This window comes from Ornithorhynchus anatinus, chromosome 14 (assembly GCF_004115215.2).
Source record: "Ornithorhynchus anatinus isolate Pmale09 chromosome 14, mOrnAna1.pri.v4, whole genome shotgun sequence".
NCBI lineage: Eukaryota > Metazoa > Chordata > Mammalia > Monotremata > Ornithorhynchidae > Ornithorhynchus > Ornithorhynchus anatinus.
In genome coordinates, this window is record NC_041741.1 from 50,658,935 (window position 1) to 50,675,198 (window position 16,264).

Below are 16,264 nucleotides of genomic sequence, written 5' to 3' on the forward strand. Positions count from 1 at the left end.
CTTAACAGACACCATGAAGGGGGGAAAAAAAAGGCTTGGGAATCCCGTGGAACTCCTTCTCCCCTAGACTGTGGAACGGAATGATCGCCCCAAGACGCACACCCCATTACCTTGCCTTCAGAACTTCGTGGAATTTCTGTTCTAGTTCTAATCTCCTCTGTCGCTCCTTTTCCAGTTCTTGCTTTAGCACTTCTGAGTTGGTCTCCTCCCTCAGCTTCCTGAGCTCCTCCTCTGTTAAGAAAGTGCAGGGAGAAAGGTTAGGCGATCAATAAATCAATCTAATGGGTTTATTTAGCGCTTACTGTGTGTGGGGCACTGTACTTATTGAAGCAGCGTGGCTCAGTGGAAAGAGCCCGGGCTTGGGAGGTCATGGGTTCAAATCCCAGCTCAGCCACTTGCCAGCTGTGTGACTTTGGGCAAGTCATTTAACTTCTCTGTGCCTCAGTTACCCAATCTATAAAATGGGGATTAAGACTGTGAGTTCCACATGGGCCAACCTGATGACCTTGTATCCTCCCCAATGCTTAGAACAGTACTTTGCACATAGTAAGCGCTTAACAAATACCATTATTATTATTACTAAGCGCTTGGGAGAGTGCAGCATAATAGAGTTGGTAGACACGCTTCTTGCCTAGAATGAGGTTACGGGGGAGACGGACATTAATAGCGGCAGGTGACTGTAAGCCCGTCAGTGGGCAGGGATTGTCTCTATCTGTTGCCGGATTGTACGTTCCAAGCGCTCGGTACAGTGTTCTGCACATAGTAAGCGCTCAATAAATACTATTGAATGAATTAATAGCAACATCTCCAACATAGCTAACTGGACTCTCTCAGGATGAAAATTCTCATTTGATATTAGACACAGCTGTGAGGCTCTCAGGGGAAATCAGCCCGCCAACTGACGAAATTTCCTGAGCGCTCCTATTGCGTGAAGCACTGTACTGAGCACTTGGGAGATTACGAGACGAGAGTTGTTAGACACGATCCATACCCTTTGGGCATTTGGCATTCACACCGCCCTCAGCTCCATCTGAGTAAATTATTTATTCATATTAAAGTCTGTTCCCTCCTCTAGACTGTAAGCTCATAGAGGGCAGGGAACATGTCTCCCACTCTGTTGTCCTGTACGGCACACAGTAAGAGCTCAATAAATATCACTGAATGAACGAAAAGAACAAGCAACAGTCAGTTAGGCAAGTCACAACCTCTCTGTGCCTCAGTTCCCTCATCTGCAAAATGGGGTTTCAAATACCCGTTTCCCCTCCTACATAGGCTGTGAGCCTTACGTGAGACCCGATGATCCTGTATCTATCCCAGGGCTTGGTACTGGGCGCGACACACAATAAACGCTTAACAAATGCCACAATAAATCCTATTGATTGGTTGATCGATTGGTTGGCTAACAGAGTTCTGTGCCCTAGGAGAGATGACAAGTTAAACGGAAACGATCAGACAGACAAACGACACAAACAATAATCATGAGGAGGTGACTAAAGACTCCAACTTGGATTTGCCTCCTTTAACAATGATGATGATGATAATAATAATTATGGTATTTGTTAAGTGCTTACTATGTGCCAGGCACAGTACTAAGTGCTGGGATGCTTACAAGAAAATTGGGGTGGACACAGTCCCTGTCCCAAACTGGGCTCACGGGCTCAATCTCCACTTTACAGATGAGGCAACTGAGGCCCAGAGAAGTGAAGTGACTTGTCCAAGGTCACACAGAAGACACGGGGCAGAGTCAGGACACTCACCCCTCCCTCAGCCCCACAGCACTTATGACCATATCCATTAGTTATTTATATTAATGTCCGTCTCCCCCTCTAGACCGTAAGTTCTTTGTGGGCGGGGAGCGTTTCTACCAACTCTGTTATATCGTACAATCCCAAGTGCTCAGTACAGAAATCCATACACAGTAAGCTCTCAATAAATACGACTGACCGACTTGACTCCTCCTCCTCAATCAATAATCAATCAATCAAGTAGATCTATTATCTACTTGAGGTCAAGAAGATCTATTGTCTACTTGAGGTCAAGAATCAAGCTACTAACTCTGTTGTACTCTCCTCTCCAAAGCACTTAGTATGATGCTCTGCACATAGTATGCATCCAATAAATACAACAGACCGATTGTTTGACTAATTGAAGATAGCAGGATCCATTCTGCTTCACTTTCCTCCCACACCCGGAAAAATTCAAACGATTCTGCAAAAAGACACAGAGAACCTTTCAACCGTCACCCGAAGGGTCCATTAGGCCAGAAAAAGCCTTTCTGTTTCTGAAGCGCTAGAGGAATGTTAGAGAAGCAGCGTGGCTCAGTGAAAAGAGCACGGGCTTGGGAGTCAGAGGTCATGGGTTCGAATCCCGGCTCTGCCACTTGGCAGCTGTGTGACTGTGGGCAAGTCGCTTCACTTCTCTGTGCCTCAGTTCCCTCATCAGGAAAATGGGGATGAAGACTGTGAGCCTCACGTGGGACGACCTGATGACCCTGTATCTACCCCAGCGCTGAGAAGAGTGCTCTGCACATAGTAAGCGCTTAACAAATACCAACATTATTATTATTACTATTCTATTCATCATCATTTCCCTTGGTCCCCAGAACAGTGAAAACAGAGTCACCAGATCCCAGGAAGTTAGTGCCTTAGATAAGTAGAGTTCTTCGGCTCGGGTTTTCCGATAGGATGCTGGCTCGGGAGTCTAGCTCTCCGGTCTCGAGGACCTTCGAGGGGCCTGAGCAGAGTGACACCGACGGAGGTCACGCCAACCTAGGGATCCGGTTGCGACCTGATTTAGTTACTTCTTGGCAACTAAGATTCCTTCGGTGGGCTCGCCCCCTCCTCCCCTCTTCCTTTTGGGCGGGGGTGAGGACGGGTGGGGAGAGAGAGGTAGAAAGGGGTTATAGTTCAAGGAGAACAACGGGAAGAAGCGTGGCCTAGTGGATAGAGTTCGGGCCTGGGAGTCAGAAGGATCTGGGTTCTAATCCCCGCTCCGCCGCCTGTCTGCTGAGTGGCCTCAGTACCCTCATCTGTACAGTGATTATGGTGTTTGTCAAGGGCTTACTAAGTGCCAGGCACTGTTCTAAGCACTGGGGCGGATACAGGATAATTGGGTTGGACACAGTCCCCGTCCAACACGGGGCTCACAGCCTTAATCCCCCATTTTTCAGAGGAGGGTACTGAGGCAGAGAGAAGTGACTTGCCCAAGGTCACACAGCAGACGAGTGGCAGAGGCAGGATTAGAACCCATGACCTTCTGACTCCCAGGCCCGGTCTCTATCCACAAGGCGAGAAGCAGCGTGGCTCAGTGGAAAGAGCCCGGGCTTGGGAGTCAGAGGTCATGGGTTCGAATCCCTGCTCTGCCACTCGTCAGCTGTGTGACTGTGGGCGAGTCACTTAACTTCTCTGTGCGTCAGTTACCTCATCGGTAAAATGGGGATTAAGACTGAGCCTCTGTGGGACAACCCGATTACCCTGTATCTCCCCCAGCGCTTAGAACGGTGCTCGGCACATAGTAAGCGCTAAACAAATACCAACATTATTATTATTATGATCATGCCGCTTCTCAATGGGTATCAGCTCCTTCTGGGACACGGACCGTGTCCAACCTGATTACCTTTTATCTATCTCAGCACTTAGTACAGCGCCTGGCACATATTAAAATGGCTTAACAAATACCATTAAAATAAAATGAAGACGACAACGACTCGTGTGTGAATCTCCCCAGGGGACTATGGCTACCTAGTAGGGACTCCCCGTTGAAAAGGTGAGGGGCGGGGGGCTGGGGAGGGTCCCGTCAGAGAAAGGCTAGCGGGCTGGGACTCTACTCCTTTACCAATTGGGTCAATCACTTGGCTTTCTTGGTATTTCGCATCTAGACTGTAAGTTCCCCGTGGGTGAGGATCACGCCCACCCACTCTATTGTACTGTCCTCTCTCAAGCGTTCAGTACAGTGCTCTGCACACAGTAAGCGTTCAATAAATGCCACTGATCGACTGCTCTGCTCCTTGCCGCCGAGGGTCGCAGTGGTCCCCTGTTCGGCCAAGGGGCAAGAGAAGCAGCGAGGCTCAGTGGAAAGGGCCCGGGCTTGGGAGTCAGGGGTCATGGGTTCTAATCCTGGCTACGCCGCTTGCCAGCTGTGTGACTTTGGGCAATCACTTCACTTCTCTGTGCCTGTTACCTCATCTATAAAATAGGGATTAAATCTGTGAGCCCCACGTGGGACAACTTGATTACCTTGTATCGCCCCAGCGCTGAGAACAGTGCTTGGCACATAGTAAGCACTTAACAAATACCACCATTATTATTATTATTACCGGAACCAGCGACTGGCCACCAGAGCCGGCGGCCGGCGAGCCACTCCCCCGAGCTCCCCACTCAGACGTTTCGAATCGAGGTTGCCGCAGCTTAATAAACAACCACGATATGGAACATAATTCAATCAAGGCCCGTGAAAACTAACGAGATGATGTTTGCTCGTTCCACTGATTGACTGAGGCTTGTCGAAGGCCGGGTGCATTTTTTAAAATATTTGTAAATAATAATTACTATTATCATTATGGTTCTTGTTAAGCACTTACTATATGCCAAGCACTGTTCTAAGCACTAGGGTAGATGCAAATTATTATTATTATCACGGTACTTGTTAAGTGCTTACTACGTGCCATGCATTGTTCAAAGCACTACGGTAGATACAAGTTAATCAGGTTGGACACGGTTCCCGTCTCACATGGGGTTTGCAGTATTAGCCCCATTCTACAGATGAGGTAATGAGGTCCCGAGAAGCCAAGTGACTTGTCCAAGGTCACATAGCGGACGAATGGCCGAGCGGGGATTACGGCTCGGGTCCTTCCGACTCCCAGGCCCAGGCTCTCTCCAAAAGGGCACGTTATAAAGGCCAAAGTGGCGCTGAGATTGGTGCTCCTGACAACTCTCGTGTGCCTCGGTTTCCCTCAGAAATCCTGAGGGATCCGAGGCAAGAGAACGTCTATTTAAGGTGTGGGAAGATTGTGGATAGCTATCCACTTGTGCCCTTGATTACAGCTCACGTGTCAGGATGGGTCAACCTCATGATAATTATTGAAGGCACAAGTCCTCCAAGAAGTCTTCCCCGACTAATCAATCCGGTAAGTGCTCAATCATTAGCACCGATTGCACCATTTAATACAGGAACCTCTGCTTCGCAGAAACATTCTGGGGGAGGATCTGTTTGGAGCCAGCCTCTGGGCTTTTCTTCTCGCATAAGAGAGGGGTGACCTCATTTGTTCCTGCAGTGACCTACTGGAGAAAAATAAAGCCCTCCCTAGAGACCCACTCCCAAGATTACTCCCTCAGGGTCCGTGAGGCAGACATGTTCCAAGAGGTCAAATTCGCTCTCACCTCTAACGGAATTTTTACGAGAGACAGAGAGAGAGGAATGAGTCTCTCAAAATGGCTACCACAGTGGACCGAGTGAGCCGTTCATCTTGGCCAGGTCCAGCCTGCCCCATCTCCTCTCCCACCGTCCTTCGCTACAACTTGGCATCTGGACAACTCCCCCCCACCCCCGCTCTTAATTATGGTATTTGTTAAGCGCTTACTATGTGTCAGGCACTGTACTAAGCGCTGGCTAATCATTTTGGACGGAGTCCCGGTCCCTCATGGGGCTCCCAGTCTTCATCCCCAATTTACAGATGAGGGAACTGAAGCACAGAGACGTTAAGTGTCCCGCCCAAGGTCGCACACAGCACTTTATGTCCAGATCCGTAATCTATTTATTTATATTAACCTCTGTCTCTCCCTGTAGACCATAAGTTTGTCGTGGGCAGGAAATGTGTCTCCTCTCTTGTTATATTGGACTCTCCCAAGTGTTTAGCCCCATGCTCGGCACACAGTGAGCACTCAACAAATACGACCGATGGATGGGTCTCCTTGCCTTCCTCGTCACAGCCCGCAGCTTCCACCGGTGTGGTTTCTGTCTTCTCGTGATCGTGCGCAAATAACTTAGCAGTGACCCCGGCCTCCGAATCCCCTCCCCGCCCACCCCGCTCTTTCCCCTTCCCCTTCCCTCAGCACTGTGCTCATTTGTATATAATCATTTATTACCCTATTTATTTTGTTAATGCGGTGTATATCTTCTTGATTCTATTTATCTTGATGATGTTGTCTTGTTTTGCTTTGTCTGTTTTGCTTTGCTGTCCGTCTCCCCCATTTAGACCGTGAGCCCGACGTTGGGCAGGGATGGTCTCTATCTGTTGCCGATTTGTACATTCCAAGCGCTTAGTACATTGTTCTGCACATAGTAAGCGCTCAATAAATACTACTGAATGAATGAATCAGGAGAACAAGTGGAGACCCATTTCCTGGGCAGATGAACAATATCCCGGCTTCTCAAATAAACAGCAAACCCCCTGGGGGCCTGGTGGGGGGAGGGGAGCCACCGGCCTACATCTCAAACATGGGTCGGCAACCTTTCGTGCGAGTAGCCGATCGGAGCGGGTTGGGCAATGGCCGGGGAGAGGGCGGGCAGGCCAAGAACAGCCGGAGAACGTCAGGAGGCCAGAGGACGCTCGATCGCTCCTCGCTCTCTTTCCGTTCCAAGCCAACGTGGGACTCGGGAAACGACTCCAATCCCCTCAGCGGAAACCGCTCGGTCAGGGAGAGCTCGCCTCACGGAGATTTTTCCTTCCAGAATCCCGAGGCGATTCCCGGGGAAGATCTGCAGGGAAAACCCCAAGGGAATGCTTTCACTCTTCCCCCGCCTGTGGAGAGTCATGTCTGTTCATACTCCTCCCCAGCGTCAAAGCTCAACTCGAGGTAAACAATGAGGATTCAACACTAGGCCAGTCAATAATATTTACTGAACGCTTACTTTGAGCAGAGCACTGTACTAAGTGCTGGGGAGAGTAAAATTACATCAAGAACAGACACATTCCCTTCCCAGAACGAGGCCAAAGAAGCAATTAAGAGCTTAAATACCGCAATCGTTATCGGGAAGCAGCATGGTCGAGGGGATACAGCCCGGGCCTAGAGGCCGGGAGGACCTGGGTTCTAATCCCGGCTCCGCCGCTCATCTGCTCTGTGACCTTGGCGAGTCATTTCACATCTCTGTGGCTTAGTTCCGTCACCTGTAAAATGGGGATTAAGACTGAGAGGCCCATGTGGGACAGGGACTGCGTCAAACCCCATTAGCTTAAATCCACTCCAGCACTTAGTACAGTGCCTGACATACAGTAAGTGCCTCACAAATTCTGCAATTATTATTATTATTATTATTATTAAATACCAGTCAGTCGATCGTATTTATTGAGCACGTTCTGCGTGCAGACCCGTCATTTGTTGCTACTGTTCTTGTCTGTCTCCCCCGATTAGACCTTAAGCCCGTCAAAGGGCAGGGACTGTCTCTATCTGTTGCCGATTTGTACATTTCAAGCGCTTAGTACAGTGCTCTGCACATAGTAGGCGCTCAATAAATACTACCGAATGAATGAATTTGGGAAAGTACAACACAACAATAAACAGATGCGTTCCCTCCCCACAAGGAACTTACAATGACACTATTATTATTATTATTTGGGAAGTGAATTGATTTTGTGGAAGAGAAGCACTGCTTTCAGGGGCCCAGGGTGGAAACACCGCCTGCGTCACTCCTGGCCCACTTAGCCGAGACCCGCGACTCAACCACCACCTTCCAGGATCGACTGCTTTTGATCGCGCAACCCACAAAGATCTGAGGTCGAAGCCTTCCACGTTTTTTTCCTCATTAAAATGCAGGCTGGGGAGACACTCTGGTGCCTCGCCGGCTTCATTAATATTTATTCACTCTCTTCAATAGGGATGCGAGGTTTCCAGTGGGGAATTGCGATTTCCATTAGCACCTTAAAAGGGGAAACTGGATTCTCTTTCTTCTCGCAGTGGCTGGAATTAGCATATTTCCACCGTCCTCTGCCGAGATGGACAAAGTGCTCACAGATAACATTTCGACCCGAGCGAGCTTACAATGATACACGTGTGAATGACTGTATGGATGCATTTATGCATTCACAAAGACTTGTCTACAGAGAGTGGGTTCTTTTCAAGCTCGGGGGGCCTGGCACGGAATTGGAACCTCGACACCAAAACCCTATCGACGGGGAGGCAAGTCACAGCAATAGTAATCAATCGATCAATTAGTCTTTGGTATTAGTTGGCACACAGTAAGTGCTTAATAGAGAAGCAGGATGGCCTAGTGGGTAGAGTAGGAGACGGGGAGTCAGAAGGACCTGGGTTCTAATTCTGGCTCCATCAGTTGTCTGCTGTGTGACCGTGGGCAAGTCACTTCTCTTCCCTGGGCTTCGGTTGCCTCATTTGGAAAATTGGGATTAAGACTGTCAGCCCTATGTGGGACAGGGACTGCATCCATCCTCATTTGCTTGCATCCACCCCAGCACCTAGTACAGTGCCTGGCACATAATTAATAATAATAATAATGTTGGTATTTGTTAAGCGCTTACTATGTGCCGAGCACGGTTCTAAGCGCCGGGGTAGACACAGGGGAATCAGGTCGTCCCACGTGGGGCTCACAGTCTTAATCCCTATTTTACAGATGAGGTAACTGAGGCACCGAGAAGTTAAGTGACTCGCCCAAAGTCACACAGCTGACAAGTGGCCGAGCCGGGATTCGAACCCATGACCTCTGACTCCAAAGCCCGTGCTCTTTCCACTGAGCCCCGCTCAAATACCACAATTATTATTAGCATTATTATTAATAGTAATAACACTATTCTTATTATTAACAAGAATAATAATAAGCACTTACTGTAGGTAAAGCACACTTGATGCTTGGGAGAGGACAATACGACAGATTTGGTAAACATATTTGAAAGTATTCATTAAGCTCCTCCTGGGTGCAAAGCGGTGCTTGTACTAAGAGCTGGGAAAATAAATTCTTATTAAATTTGAATAAAATCCTAATACTCCTCTTGCCCAAATTGGTGGCCCCCCAGGCAAGCATTAGAGACAGTTTGGTCCCCTCTGCATTACCGTAATGGGGAATAAAGCCAGAGCCCAACGACCACCGATCCTTGAGCCTGTGGCTTTCTCTCCGGCTCCTACTGACTCACAGCAGCGAAGGCGATGGCTACGGCTTTCAAAGGGCTTCTTTCATCAACTCTCCTTTCTCCCAGGGAGGGAAGGAGGGACAGAGGGGTGGGACAGACAGACGGAAGGACGGGCTGTGCAGTCACCGCAAGAGAGGGGCTTCCACTTCAGCAAGAGAAGCAGCGTGGCCTAGGGGGAAGAGCCCGGGCCCGGGAGTCACGGGACCTGGGTTCTTATCCCCGCTCTGCCGCTTACCTGTTGAGTGACCTTGAGCAGGTCACTTAATTTCTCTGGGCCTCAGTTATCTCATCCGTAAAATGAGGATGAAATGTAAATGGGGATAAAATGTAGGACAGGGACTGTGTCCAACCCAACTATCTTGTATCTACCTACTCCAGCACTCAGTCCAGTGCCTGGCACATAGTAAGTGCCTTACAAATTCCACAATTATCATTATTATTATCACTAGGGATAAAGAAGGCGGATTGTCCCAATTTACTGTTCGACTGTCCACACCCAAACGTTTAGTACAGTGCTGTACACGCAGTAAGTGCTCGATAAATATGACTGACCGACCGACTCAAGACTGTCAGCTTTTTGTCGGCAGGAAATGTGTGTCTGCCAACTCTGTTCTACTGTCCTCTCCCAAGCGCTTAGTACTCTGCACACAGTAAGAGCTCAGTACGTACGACTGAGTCCATTCTCCTAGACAGCGGCCGTCTACCGGCCCAGGCTCGATCGCTTCGGAGGCCGCCGATGTTCCCCGGACGTGGCTTAGATCTCAGAGCCCTCGAGGAGAGGCCGTCTGATCCCAGTCGGCTCCCGAGAAGACAATCCCGTCCCCCTCCCAAGCGTGGAGATGGATTCACTCGGATGATTTTGCCGAGGCCACGGGAGAAATAGTCTTTAGGGTAACAAGAGCTCACGGATCTTCTCGAGTCCTTCTCTTCAAAGCCAGGCCGCATGGGGCTTTCCAAGGAAAATCACTTCAAATGGTGGCCTCCTCCCGCCCTAGTTCCCGCCCACGATCAAGCCACACACCGCACACGTACGTGCGTGAGGGTTCTCTCTCTCTCTCACACGCCACACACCTACGTGCACATGCTCTCTTACACATCACACCCGTATGTACACATGGTCTCTCATACCACACACACACACACGTGCCCATGGTCTCTCTCACACCCCATGCCGGTGAGTGCCCGGTCTCTCTCACATTACATACACGTGTGCGCGTGAATTCATACCGCACCCCCACGGGCACGTGATCTCTCACACCACACACCTATACGTGCGTGGGCTCCAACACAGACACGCACATGACCTCACATACATTCAGTCACATACTCTCGCAAAAATACACGCACGGGATCTCATACTTACATGGAAATACATGGTCTCACACACATAATAGTTATATCTGTTAAGCACTTACTATGTGCCAGGCACTGTACTAAGCGCTGGGGGTGGACCCTTGATTCCACTAAGGGTCACGGACTAGTGGCAAGAGCAGGGGCTTGGGAGACAGAGGACATGGGTTCTAATCCCGGCTCCGCCACTTGTCTGCTGCGTGACCTTGGGCAAGTCACTTCACTTCTCTGTGCCTCCAATTACCTCATCTGTAAGATGGGAATGAAGAATGTGAGCACCACGTGGGACAACCTGATCGTATCTTTCCCAGTGCTCAGAACAGCGCTTGGCACATAGTAAGCGCTTAACAAACGTTATCGTTATTATCCCTTTAAGACTGTGAGCCCACTGTCGGGCAGCGATTGTCCGTCTCTGTTGCCACACTATACATTCCAAGCGCTTGGTGCAGTGCTCTGCACACAGTAAGTGCTCGATAAATACGATCGAATGAATGACACAAGCAAATCGGGTGGGACACAGTCCCTGACCCGCATAGGGCTCACAGTCTTACTCCCCATTTTACAGCTGAGGTAACTGAGGTCCAGAGAAGTGAAGTGACTTGCCTGAGGTCACACAGCAGACAAGTGGTGGAGCTGGGATTAGAACCCAAGGCCTTCTGACTCCCAGGCCCGGGTTCTCTCCGCTACGCCATGCTACTGCATGTGGTCTTTTACACGCACACCCAGACACATGTTCACACTCACCTAGAGGGTCAGGCTCTGACTGATGATTTCACAGCTGAAATTTTGTTTTCCTCGCTTCACGGAGACGGAAAGGGACGGGGCGAGGGGGACTCTACCAGCCAACTGCCCCCCTCCCCACCACCGCCCACCCAGTGGGGCCCCGTGGCGGCTGCCTCCCCCCCGCCGGGCCGCGGGTCTGTCATGGAGGAGGGTGGGGAGGGAGGACACATCGAGAGCCGGGCGGACTGGAGCTTCACAGCCCCCACAGGCGGAGAACCCCAAAGACCCAATCACTGACGATAACCGTCCCTCTTCTGGCCTTCTCCTGAGGGGCAGAGCTGGAAAGGGAAAGAGGACGGGGAGGAAGGGGAGGAGGCTGCGGGTGCGAACGGAGACCGACCTCTCCCTGAACCCCAGCAGGAACGACCCCCCGTCCCCCGCCAATCCCTGGAGATGAACGGCGGCAGGATGCAATGTCCCCGATGAATAATGCATTCTGATCGCATGTCTAAATATTAGGGAAGCTATCGAGACCATGAAATCCAGAGGCCGGTGAGCCTCGCCGCCGACCCCTCGCCCGCGTCCCGCCTTTGGCCTCCCTCCTCGTATCCTACACACCATCACTCTCCCCCTCTTCACAGCCTTACTGAAGACACGTCTCCTTCAAGAGGCCTTCCCTGACCAGGCCCTCCTTTCCTCTTCTCCCGCTCCTTTCTACGTCGCCCTTGCGCTTGGCTTTGTACCCTTCACTCACCCCTCCCTCAGCCTCTCAGCACTGATGTCCTTAGCCATGGTTTATTTAAGTTCCTTGTGGGCAGGGAACGTGTCTATCGGCTCTCTTATACTCACACTCTCCCAAACGCTTAGTAGAGTGTTCTGCATACACCAAACCCTCAATAAATGCGACTGACGGGCTGATTGAATGAGTCAGAATTTACGCTGTTCTCAACGCTGGGGTTTCAGAGAGTTGGGATGTTTCTACATTAGGCTGGCCTGACCTGGGGAGGAGAGGGGTGTCGCTGAACCCCACAGAGACTCTCCCTCAACCCTCCAGGTTTGTTTTCTGGGCTCCTGCCATCACCCCTGGATCATCTGTAGGAGCAGCGTGGTCTAATGGATAGAGCCCAGGCCTGGGAGTCACCAGGACCTTGATTCTAATCCCGCCATTTGTCTCCCGGGTGACCTCGGGGAAGTCACTTCACTTCTCTGGGCCTCGGTTCCCACATCTGGAAAATGGGGGTTAAGAATGTAAGCCCCATGCGGGACGGGGACTGTGCCAGACCTGATTAGCTTGTGTCTACCCCAGTGCTTAGTACAGTGCCTGGCACATAATAAATAGTTAACAAATACCATAAAAAAGGAGGGCCGCAGCAGAAGATAGAGAAAGCCTTCCTGAGGGGGAGCTCATCTCCGTGTTACGGCCCCCAGGGACCAGCCCATCCGGCCAGCACCTCAGCACGTATGGCCCGGTGTCTTCTTGCTCTCTGAGATCCGGCTAGCAGCCCATCTGGCCTGAGACTCGCCTATCAATCAATTAATCAGTGGTATTTATTGAGCGCTTACTATGCGCAGGGTACTATACCGAGCGCTTGGGAGAGTACGACAGAATCAGTGGACACGTTTCCTTTCCCATAACGGACCAGGTACCCTATAGACTCTAAGCTTCTCAAGGGCAGGGATCACGTCTGCCAACTTTTCCGCGTTTAGACTGAGCCCGTCACTGGGCAGGGATTGTCTCTATCTGTTGCCGAATTGTACATTCCAAGCGCTTAGTACAGTGCTCTGCACATAGTAAACGCTCAATAAATACTATTGAATGAACGAATGAACTGTCAGTCAATTGCATTTATTGAGCACTTACTGTACTGAGCACTTGGGAGAGTACAATATAACAGACACATTCCCTGCCCACAGCGAGTTTATAGTCTAGATGGGGAGACATACGTTAATATGAATAAATATACGGTACGGTCCTCTCCCAAGTGTTTAGCCCAGTGCTCTGCCCAAAGTAAACAGTCGCAGCAGCGTGATTTAGTGGATAGAGCTCAAGGATGGGAGTCAGAAGGAACTGGGTTCTAATCCTGGCGCCAGCACACTTCTGCTGTTTGGGCAAATCGCTTCACTCCTCTGGGCTCGGTTACCTCATCTGGAAAATGGCGATTAAGACTGTGAGTCTTATGTGGGACAGGGATTGTGTCCAACCTGATTAGGCTTGGAGCTACCCCAGCGATTAGTACAGTGCTGGGCACAGAGTAAGCGCTTAACGAATACCATAAAAAAAATAAGAGCAGAGGAGAGCACGTCCTCTAAATCGAGCATGGGGAAGGACGTGGAATCTTTTCTTTTATTTAGGTTTTAAATTCCCAAACGAGAGGCTGTACGGGCACGACCTCTAATCCGAAATGAAGTTTCCTGTCTCCTCTTCTACCTGTGCCATTCTCTTTGGGAACATTTGTTTTATTCTTGTTGATTAATATTTCATAAGTAAAAGCATTATTCAGGCTTGGCAATTTCCCCTCTGCCCGAAGTAGATTACTTAGTGAAAGAAGACCAGGAAAAAAAAAGCCCAGTTAATGTGGAAACACAAAAATAGCAGGAAACCAATTCGACCAGGAGCAGATTGGAAAAATCAATCCATCGTAACTTAGTGAGTGCTTATTATAAGCACAACACTGTACTGAGCGCTTGGGGGAGTCCAACAGAACACAGTTGGTAGAGCTGTTCCCTGCCCACAAACACCTTAAGGTCCTGAGGGGGTGACGGACATGAATTTTAACAAATACCCCAGGAATTCCTTCTGCTCCGTGTGGAGGTGGCAGAAAGTACCCTACCCTCAAAATTCAACTCTGTTAATAATGCTAATAATCATAATAACTGTGGTCTTTGTTCAGGCATTCATTCCATCGTATTCATTGAGCGCTTACTGTGTGCAAAGCACTGTACTAGGCGCTTGGGAGAATACAACGAGAAGCAGCGAGAAGCATAGAGAAGAGAAGCAGCAGCGTGGCTCAGTGGAAAGAGCCCGGGCTTGGGGGTCAGAGTTCATGGGTTCGAATCCCGGCTCTGCCACTGGTCAGCTGTGTGACCGTGGGCAAGTCACTTCACTTCTCTGGGCCTCAGTTCCCTCATCTGTAAAATGGGGATTAACTGTGAGCCTCACGTGGGACAACCTGACTACCCTGTATCTACCCCAGCACTTAGAACAGTGCTCTGCACATAGTAAGCGCTTAACAAATACCAACATTATAAACAACATTACATCAAACAGACACATTCCTGCCCACAACAATCTCCCAGTCTAGAGGGGGAGCTTGTTAAGCGCTTACTATGTGTCAGGCGCTGTACTAAGTGCTGGGGTGGATACAAACAGGGCGGGACACAGTCGCCGTCCCACATGGGGCTCACAGCCTTAATCCCCATTTTACAGATGAGGTAACTGAGGCCCAGAGAAGTGAAGCGACTTGGCCAAGGCCATGCAGCAGACAGTGGCAGAGCCGGGATTAGAACCCATGACCTTCTGACTCCCAGGCTCGTCCTCTATCTACTATGCCATACTGCTTCTCTGTCCCAGCTAAGAACTTCCTGGGTCGCCTCCTCTAGCCGTAGCGTTACCCAAAAGGAAAGGAAAATTCCTATCCTCAGTCCTCTCATCCAGAGGTCTACAGATTTTTTCCTTCGATATTACTGACCTCTCCATCGGAACACTCGATGACCCGTTCAGCTGCCTATTTCTGCCGGGTAGATATGACCCAGCAGATATGATTTCTGCTGGGTGGATACAAACACCATAATTATTCCTATTATTACAACCTCCTCAATCATACGTGTTCTTTCCCGGGTTTCGCCACCTGAAAATGATGTTCACCCGTCTCCCCCGTTAGACTGGACGCTCCCGGAGGGCAGGAAAGTGAGTCTCGCTACCGCTGCACTCTCCCCGGAAAGTAGTGTGGTGCCCTGGTCCTCAGCAGGTGCTCAATAAACGCCACCGGAGGGGCTGGCGGGGCGGAAGGGGTAGAGATCACGTGGGTGAAGTGGGAGAAAATAGCAGTCCGCAGATCAAAACCTGTCAAACACCCTTCGAAGCTCGTCACGGACAGGTAATACGGGCACCGACTCTGATGTATTGTTCTCTCCCAAGCGCTCGGGACAGTGCCGTGCACATAGTAAGCGCTCAATAAGAACGAATAATTGATCTAACTCAGACTTACTGAGTGTCCCCTCTAGACTGTAAGCTTGTTGTGGGCAGGGAAAATGTCGGCCGATGCTGTTGTATTGGACTCTTCTAAGTGTTTAGGACAGTACTCTGCACCCAGCAATCGCTCAATAAATACCACTGATGGATTGGTTGAGTACTGGAGGTGCATTTCCCTGACCCCCAGCTTTTTACACGGGCAGCCCACGGGGAGTCCCCTGAGGCCAACCGGCCCGGCTCGCTGGCCGCCAACCACTCCAAAGCCGTGCCGGGGCTTAAAATGAGAATGATCCCCGCTCCGTTGTAGCTTCCGGGACCAGGGCAACCAGCCTTTCCACCAGCTTATCCGTCTCCAGACAGAAGTGATCAGAGACGATCCGCCTGCCCTGGGTCCAACAGGGACCGTCGGATTCAACCACCCCTAAGACCCGATCGGTCACACCCCTGAGGTAGGGCCAGGCTGGGCCCCTCTCGGCCGCGGCTTTCCCGACGGTATTCCAGGGCCCCTCAACCGGCGGATGCTCCCAGGGGGCCGCTTTTCCGGAGAACAGCAGTTTCTCTGGAATCCCCATCGAGTCACCACGAGTCTTCAGAGCACATAGCACCGAGTCCTGGCCAATGAACACCACACTCACACCTTTCTCAAAGAAGGTTCCTCTTCACTACCCCCAAATAGACCCTTCCCTCCTCAACTACCCCCAAATGGATCAATAATAATAACGGTGGTATTTGCTAAGCACTTACTATGTGCCAGGCACTGATCTGAGCACTGGGATCGATAGAAGCAAATCGGGTTGGATGCAGTCCCTGTCCTACATGGGGTTCACGGTCTTAATCCCCATTTGACAGATAAGGTAACTGAGGCACAGAGAAGTGAAGCAACTTGGCCAAAGTCGCAGAGAAGCGGCAGAGCCGGGAGGAAT

At 50.3% G+C, this 16,264-nt stretch overlaps 1 protein-coding gene across 4 annotated transcripts in view; it reads right to left on the bottom strand.

Moving 5' to 3' along the window:
- GRAMD4 (GRAM domain containing 4) overlaps window positions 1-16,264 on the bottom strand; it is a 105,662-nt gene that overhangs the window by 41,287 nt on the left and 48,111 nt on the right. For all 4 annotated transcript variants that reach the window (XM_029078802.2, XM_029078804.2, XM_029078801.2 and 1 more), the window contains one exon: window positions 111-231. In XM_029078802.2, the coding sequence (XP_028934635.1) occupies window positions 111-231 (121 nt within the window). The remainder of the gene's footprint in view (window positions 1-110; window positions 232-16,264) is intronic.